At 48.5% G+C, this 8,429-nt stretch overlaps 1 protein-coding gene across 2 annotated transcripts; it reads right to left on the bottom strand.

Annotated features, from left to right (window-relative positions):
* serbp1a (SERPINE1 mRNA binding protein 1a) lies at window positions 1-8,073 on the bottom strand. Of its 2 annotated transcripts, none has more exons than XM_066691758.1 (9): window positions 7,708-8,073; window positions 5,735-5,945; window positions 4,744-4,884; window positions 4,552-4,623; window positions 4,204-4,278; window positions 2,919-3,096; window positions 2,314-2,379; window positions 445-642; window positions 1-251 (listed from the first exon to the last, which is right to left on the bottom strand). In XM_066691758.1, exons 1-9 carry the CDS (start codon window positions 7,961-7,963, stop codon window positions 192-194), a joined length of 1,257 nt encoding a protein of 418 aa, XP_066547855.1. In that variant the 5' UTR covers window positions 7,964-8,073; the 3' UTR covers window positions 1-191. The 2 variants fall into 2 exon arrangements, with proteins under 2 accessions (XP_066547855.1, XP_066547856.1); XM_066691759.1 differs by having other exon boundaries at window positions 4,552-4,620.
* Between the last annotated feature and the right edge of the window lie 356 nt (window positions 8,074-8,429).

The raw sequence follows: 8,429 nt of genomic DNA, 5'->3' as shown, positions 1-8,429 counted from the left end.
CTTTTTCCTTTTTTTTTTTTCCTTTTCTTTTTTAAAACAGATAAAATTCAGTCCTCAGGTGTGAATGGTATGGATGACAGTCTTTTCGTTTTTTTTTTTCTTTTTATTATAGTTGAAGGATCCATAAGCATGCAAGCCTCGTAGAGGAGGGCCCGGCGGAGGGCTTAAGGTTTGGGCCGACGGCGACTTCTCTAAGCCAGGGCTGGGAAAGCCTCCGGATCATCCACGTTGGGAACGGAGATGCCACCAGGCTGCGGGAGGAGGGGAAGAAAGGGTTAGAACTAGATCACGACTTGAAGAAAACTCAAGTGGGCAAACATATTGGAAAACACGAGTAAAGCCGAGGCACGTTTCCCCGAAGGACAGAGATCTCAGACGGTGCGGAGGTTGAACTGCCCGCTTGGTACAGAACGTCCATTTCCGGTCTCGGGTCGGGATATTCACCTTGTCAGTCCGGCCCCCACGCACGGGCCTGGTGGCGCCGGCGGCCCCCCCGGCACCGCCACGACCTCGGCCACCACGGGGTCCCCCGCGGCCACGCCCAGGGCGGCCCAGGTCTCCGAAGTTGATCTCCAGCTGGGATGTGATGTCGTTGGCCGGTTTCCGGAAGTGGTGTTCGCCGGAGGCTTCATCGGCCGGGGCCTGAGGCGGGAGACGGGGGTTACTGCGTGTTTCAGAGCGGCGGCACAGCATTGCGATCATAAACAAAATTAAATCACTGTCGATCCGAAGCGCACGAGAGCGCGGCGGCACACTGCTACTGAAGCGCAGACAAACTTCAAGCACATCAAACACAGTCCTCACTCTCCGCATGGCTTTGCTTGTGTGGGTGTGTTTGCGAATGCATGTAGAACTGGGCGTGTGCGTCAGACTTCCCCATCCCACAACGCCAGGGTTCTCCAACATTTTACCTCCACAAGCCCCCTACGCAACGGCACGCCTCCCGCTGGCTCTTACCTCAACAGTGACGAACGAAAGCAGGAATAACAGTCTGATGTTAAGAGACTGCCGCGTTTAGGGTCGCTGCCGATAAAATTAAAGCTTTGGTGGGGAATTCAAACACCGGGCTTGTTTTAATTGTGTTACATTGTTGCATGTCGTTAGAATGTTTCACACCTTCATGCTAGTCAGTTCTAACTGGATATCAATGACCGAATGCACAGTTAGTCTGAAGCTGTACAGAGAAACTGGCTGCTTATTTATACACATCTATGAAGGATGACATTAAAAGTTTGTCTAGCAAATATCTAATTCATGTGAACCGTGTGTGTGTGTGTGTGTGTGCGCGTCCATCTGTCCTATAACACAGGAGCTTGGAAAACATTCAAGGCAGGGGAGATCGTTGGGGACGTGAAGAGTCAGATTATCCACAGTCACAACGCAGAAATGGATCACTTATGGTGATGCCAACTGTCTGTAGCCACCAAACCAACCAGAAGTTGCTACGCTCATTTTGGTGTTTTGGTTCATGCATCTGTGGAACAGGAAGAGAGTCACGGTCCACACTTCCCGTGTAAGGATGGGTCTATGCCTGGCAACAACCCGGGCAAACTGCCTATTGTACCAGCGCGAGCGGGAGACTTTCTGAACCGCACACAAGAAAAGTTATGCGTTTCCTAATCAGTGGATCTTCATACACCTCTATTCACCAACATGGACATGCAGACAACAGTGTCTCAATACCACACTTCAGCATAAGCAAGGGACGTTCGCTCAGATAAGAGCACTTAATATGCACACGGGAAAAAATTAACATGCTGCTTTCAATTAAGGCCCCTATTGCTGCGAAGCAGACTGTTAGTAAAATCTAGGAACTCTCTCAAGAGGGGGTAGTGACTATTTCACTTCTGAGGGGGGAATGACCTGATAAACCCAGAGATCAGATATGCACACCGCGTTTAATGCTAAGCTTTGGATATTATTGCTAGAGATCAATAGATTCACATTTCTTAATACTGCTGTCCTAATTTTATGTGCCAAACACTGTGTATACATACATGTGCACTACGCAAGGATGATCCGATGTAGTACCGCATTGAGAAACCTGGTAGAATCAATCAGAAGCCTAACTGCTCAAGCGAGGCTCACGTAACAGCTGTGAATGACTCGACTCAACAGGATTAATAAGATTAATTCAATTTCCCTGTATTCCAGGCAACCTTGTGTGTGTAAATAGGGCTTATAATTCAATATATGTGCGTTACAACAGGAAAGCACAGCAGAGTAGCGCTAAACACAGTTCAAATGTAAATATACAGCGCAGAAACCGCTGCGGACAGGTAAGCAAGTGAAGGTAAGGGGGTTCATAAGCACCTTTTGGTAGAAGGCAGGTGCTTCGGGTTCCGTCTCTGCACTGTCGATTAAAGTACCAGCAGGTCTCTGTTTGTTTGTTAAAGAGAAAGGCCGTGAGAAGGGATGGCTTTCAGTGACATCACACCAATCAGAACATTTCCTCCTAAACTAACAGCTCTTCAGAGACAATGAGATCAAAGGGCATCAAAAGGAGCCAATTTACTTTAGAACACCTTTTGATATCAACAATCTGGACATTTATTAGTATTACACAAGTTTTATGGGCTGAATTTTTTACAAATTCTATCTTCTGCCAAACAATGTTGGAGAACCCTGTACAATATATTCATGCATTTTTATCTGCTATCAATGTTAGACGCCCCAGGCCTGTCCAGTCACTGATTGGGTTACACTTCAATCTTTAATTCACTAAAACTGACCATTTCCTTTCAGTCTGCATTTATTTTGGTATATTTTTAACATAAAATAGCTTTCGGACAAGACTTCGAACTGTACATTTAAAAGTGGGCCGTCTAAAGAGGATGAATACAGTTACCAGCTATAATCTCTATCAATACTTTTAAAATACTGCTACAGTTCATCAGGAAAACACGCAGGACACTTACATCTTCGCTCTTGGACTTGTGCAAAACGTATCCTTTCTTCCACTGGCCGTCGGTGCCCTCGTTGGGTTTGCGGATGTTGAACTCGACCTTGGCGCGCTCCTTGTCCTGCATGGCCTTCCATTCGTCCAGAGTCATCTCCTTGGGCCCTTCCTCTTTGACCTCCTCCACCTCGTTCTCCCTGTGGGAAGAGTTGGGAGGCGTGAGCAAAGCTTGGGGAGAGTTGTATGGATAAAACACGCCACACAGAGCGGTGGACTAGTTCTAAATGGGGCCCAACAGATGTATTGGAGTACTGATATTATCTGCCTTTTACAGAAATATCTGTATCGGCGCATATTTCACCGATACATGTTCTCAAACTATTGGCTAAATAGGATTTTCAAATTACCATAAAATCCTTCGTCAGACTTCAGACAACAAATAAGTTTAGTTTTACAGTCGTTATTATAAATTTATCTTTCTTTAACAGTTATTGTGCTTTCGTTTTCTCTGGAAGCTTCCGACTCCACAGTGTCTCCACACTACTGAGCGCCGGTGAAACAAACACACCCACTGAGAAACACAGGCTCATCAACCAATAAGCATGTTTCACCAACACCTTCATAACCAACAGAAAGTTGAAAGCTGTATTTGAGTATCCATGGTTTTGATTGTTTATTCTCATCATGACTGAATTGTACTGAATACTATGGCATGGAGGCAAATTTGTACTGAAAAGTTAAATTGAAATAAAGAAAAACAGTAAATGTTCGCTGAAGATGTTGAATGGATATCAGCAAACAAAAACTGCCTCCAAAGCAAACACAGATCACAGAGAAACATCTGAAGAAAATGAGTGAATGTCTCATATCTGTCTCAGATAATGTTGGATAAAACAAACTATACATGGTATTTATAAAATGTCAAATCTTACATGTGTGTTTTGGCTACGATTCGTATTGCAATACGTTTAGCATGCGTTTAATATTTGACAATTTCTCTGACAGGGAGAGATTTGAGGGGTCCCTGCTAGGAAATGTCTGTTTTGCATGCTAACAAAAAAGTAAGTATGGGCAGATATATCTGTAATCGGGAAATTTTAGCTTCCCAATTATCGGTATCAGACCCAAAAAACTTGTAATCGGTCGGGCTCTAGTTCTAAAGCACACGCCTGACCACCTGGGTAGAAATATCTACTCTTGCTTTTACTAGCCTCGGCCAAGGTTTTAATTTTGAGGCATATTGCTGCAAATGACTGTTTCAAACACTTCCAGTTTAAAAAATGTGCTTCTGTCCCCCTACTCACTTGTTTTCAGAGTCGGCCACGGGGTGTTCCTCTCCCTCGGGAGTTTCCTCGGTCACGGTGGATTGATCAATCTCGCTAGGATTCATAAATTAACAGGATTAAACTGACATTCTGCACATCTATACCACAGCAATACACAAATACACAATCTTACACATACAGGACACACACACGTTCCCTGATGTAAGCAAGGATTCCATTGCGTAACTACATTTTTTGCGTACTTGTACGTATCGAACGTACATTTTTCGTAAATCTGAAATTTTCCAATTAGGGCAAAAACACTGGATGGCGGAATTGTACGAAATCTAAAAAGGTACACAGAAAGTTATGATGTCATTAACCAACCTCAGTTCGTCCTTTACGGTGCCCCAGTTGTGAGATCCACTCCCGCCACGCTTTTCTTCGGCTTTCAGGCTGCTGAAACAAAAGCAAACCCCAACTTAGCTTTGACACGACAAAAAGCACGGACGTACAAAAACAAACAATAGCTAAAAAATACGTCGTGAACAGAAACCGAACGCATTACGAATCACTTACGATCGGTCGCTTCCGCTGTGTCGGTCGAATTCACGCTTGCCACGAGAGTCGAAGCCGTCGCTGCGGCCCATGCCACGCCCCCGGCCGCCGCGGCCCCCACGTCCACCACCACGCCCCCGCAGAGGCCGGTCACCCACAGACCTGAAGGAGAAGGGTGTCTCTCAGTATGACAGTGACACGCAACAGACTGAACCTCTTTGGGAAGCCCAGATTTACCCAGACAACACAACACAACAGAAACACACCTGTCTTGGAACGAGAAGAACTTCGAGGGAGAATTGTTCTGCCAGAGTAGAAATTACCTTTGTGTGACAAAGTTAAAGATGAGACTCTGAAGGCCAACCCTCAGTGTAAACTATGCCCATGTGATACAGTATATTAGACATGTATCACCAGTTAACTGATGAGTGAAGGGGTTTTATTCTGAGAGTCTGGTAATATTTTTAATAAATTGTTTTAACGGTTTTGTTTTTATAAAACACCACGTGAACCCTCAACCTTAGGACTGCAGTGACCTTCCACAGCACCGTGGGGCTTAAAATTGCCAAGTGACCCCTTGATAGCGTTTTTACCTGCATAAACCGAAGCTCACAAAACTGGCAAATCCCTATGAAAAAGAATACAGGGCTTTCAACAAAAAGTTTTCACTAGCAGTCAAATTGAGGAGCATCTGTTAAACCGCTGGTGCTAAATTTACCAAGAGCTGCGAAAGAACTTCAACAAATGGGACAAAATAGTTATCAAGTCAATCTAAATAAGAGGAAGTTATCCACACCTGGAATAGCATGGAACTAAAAACTTGGGCTTAGTCACCAAAACCCTTGAAAATAATTTAAACTAACCACAAAGCACACACTTTAAAATTGATAAACAAACGGGTAAGGACTTAAAAAGCTCATGCTGTCTAGTCTCTAAGTTTATTAAATTAAAACCGGCACGACTGTGCCAATCTCTAACCCCCATATGCTTTATCTAATTCCCTTTATCTTACTTCTCCACAGAGAACTCCCCGCCCTCGGGCTTCTCCTCAGTGGGCTTCTCGAAGCGCCGCTCACGAGGGGGCCGCCTGTCCGGCCGCCGGTCTCCAGGCCTGCCCTCTCCTTGACCCTGCTGCTGGAAGCCCTGCTGCGGGGGCTGCTGTCCCTGGTGTGGGGTCTGCTGCTGCTGCTGCTGCTCCGGCCGGCGGCCAACTCTCCTGATACCTGAAATAGAAAGACAGCTGGTGAGCCGGGCAGAGGACTCCATTCAGTGTTCATTCACTGGCACAGCTTTATTTTTATACTCTTAAATGTAAATGGACTAATAAAGAACAGGTACATTATGAAAACAACAAAATACGGTTCATTTAGACTACAAGCAAAGAGTACACACTGATATTATAGCACACAAGCAGAAAACACGTTAAGGGTGATTCAAAAGAAACTTGTGTTCCCCCTTTTCAAATTCTGGAAAATCTAAATTTAACTCCACCATATCCATATATTCAGTGGTAATGGCACACCAAAGCATTTTATACAGCCAATGCATGCACCAGTGACTCACACAATTCTTCCATGAGACACCAGCATGCACCGTTTCAACAGCACTTTATTTTGCACACAACCCAGACTCGCAGAGGTTGCAAGCGCTCCAGTCACTGCACAGCACATGCACGTGTTTGCATATGAATTGGGTAGTAGAGGAAAAAAAAATATGAAACTGCACTGCAACCACAGACGTCCGTTGCCACACGAAACCACACAACGTCTGCGCGAGTGAAAGCGATTGAATTATGTACCGAAACGGGATACACGCGTGACGTCACGGCGCGGAAGGAACGTAGATAAATAGAACCATTTAAAGCGACCCGGGCGTTCTAGATCTACGCATTCGAATAAAACACGAGTTTGGCGTTTTAAATGGTGGCCGTCCCCTTCCCTTCCCCCTCCCCCCACCAAAAAAAAGACCTTATGCAGCACAAGCCACTCCGGCAGCTGTCGGCTCAGATGTGCACCTGTTAGGGCTCCTCGTGTATTACCCAATTGGACTCTAAATTTCGCCTAAATTGGGAACACGCTTTACTCACCCCGCATAACCGGAACAAGAAACGCACAGCAGGCGAGGGTGCCGAAATGGCAACACAAACAGGCCCCGGCTCACCCTCACCCCCCAGCTCGGGCGATCTCCACACCGACAGCACAATGACTCCACCGCGGCCGCACATCCACTCCCTCCCCGTTACACGCACGTGCCGCTGCCCCGCACACCCGAGTGCGGAAACACAGAGCACGTGCGAGCGGCACCCTCCCGCACACGGACAGGCGCGAGACCTGCGTGCACACCGCCCCCCCACCCCACGCCCCGCGCCGGAGAGGATGCACGCTGCGGCGGGATCTGCGTGCACTTCCCCGGCCGTCAACCCGCAACGACGCTTTCCTCCCTGCGTTGTTGTTATTTAAACACACCCAGGCCGGGCCCCACGCCTCGGATAATGAGCAGCCCACCGCCAGTGATTGCACGGAGGGTGACAGCTCGCTCGCCCGCCCTGCCCCAAACTCCCACCACGAGGTTAGCAGCAGCGGCGGCGTCAGGCCCTCCGCCACCCCAGACCCTCTCCCGCCCCACAGACCCTCTCCCGCACGGGGGTTTGGGGACCACTTTGCACCGCAGGCCGGACGATCGCGTTCCTCTCCCGCCCCGCTCTTTTAACGCATCGCCCTCCGCGCCCTGGCCAACGGAGCCTCCTGCCAGGCCAGACAATGCCTGCGCCGGGAGAGGGTGGACATGCTCGGCCCCACACGCCTCCCTTCTCCCTCAGGCGTGCAGCATGGCAGTGCCCTCTGCGCGGCCGGCGCAGGATCCATGTTGTTGACCTCGCTGGGGGGAGGGGGCTACGCAGTCACATTTACACGGCACCCCCGTCTTCCATGTTCTGGGATGATACGCAGTCCAGGCGGCCCCTGAGGGAGGAGGGAAAATACTCGCCTTCTTTCTTCAGGGGCACGGGGGCCTGTGTTTCCTCCTTCTTGTCGAAGAGCGGGTTCTTCCTGTCCTTCTGCGACTCCTTCTTCGGCTGCTTGGCGGCCTGGGCAGCCGTCTTGGCGGTACCGGTGGCGGCCCCGTCCTTCTTCTTGTTCTCGGCCGCCTTCAAAACCTCGAACGGGTCGGTCTCGTCGTCTAATAGCTGGTCGAACCGATTGGTTACGACGCAGCCGAAGCCTTCTTGCAGATGTCCGGGCATGATGGCGCCCCTTCAGCGGGATTCTCCTCCGATTCTACGAGGCTTGAAGCGAACAGCTCGCTGGATGTTGCCACAAGATGGCCGGGAAAGAGACCTTCTTCTCTTCCGGCGCGATAGACATCCGGGACTTGAGGCGCGGGGCGGGGTGGGGGTTGTAGTTTTCCCGCAGAGGCCGGGCTCGGGTTAACGTGGAGGTCGCCAGAGCGGAAGAACTACAAGTCCCAGGTGCGCCCTGCAACTAAAGCGCTTGTTTCTGTTCTCGAAAGGAGGCCGTCTGGGCATTTTAACGAGTAGTTTAGCATGGCATGCTGTTTGTAAACTGAAAGTATGGGAGCATGTTACTGTCAGTGTGCTGCATTAGCATCCCCCAACCTCGTGCAATTCAGATCACACAACATTCAGCATGCACATCACATTTACCATGCTTTTCCATTATTTTACAACGGATTAGGATGATATTGGCATT

This window comes from Amia ocellicauda, chromosome 19, assembly GCF_036373705.1.
Source record: "Amia ocellicauda isolate fAmiCal2 chromosome 19, fAmiCal2.hap1, whole genome shotgun sequence".
Taxonomy (NCBI): Eukaryota; Metazoa; Chordata; class Actinopteri; order Amiiformes; family Amiidae; genus Amia; species Amia ocellicauda.
The sequence above is the reverse complement of the archived record's forward strand: the minus strand, read 5'-3'. Positions and strand labels throughout refer to the sequence as shown.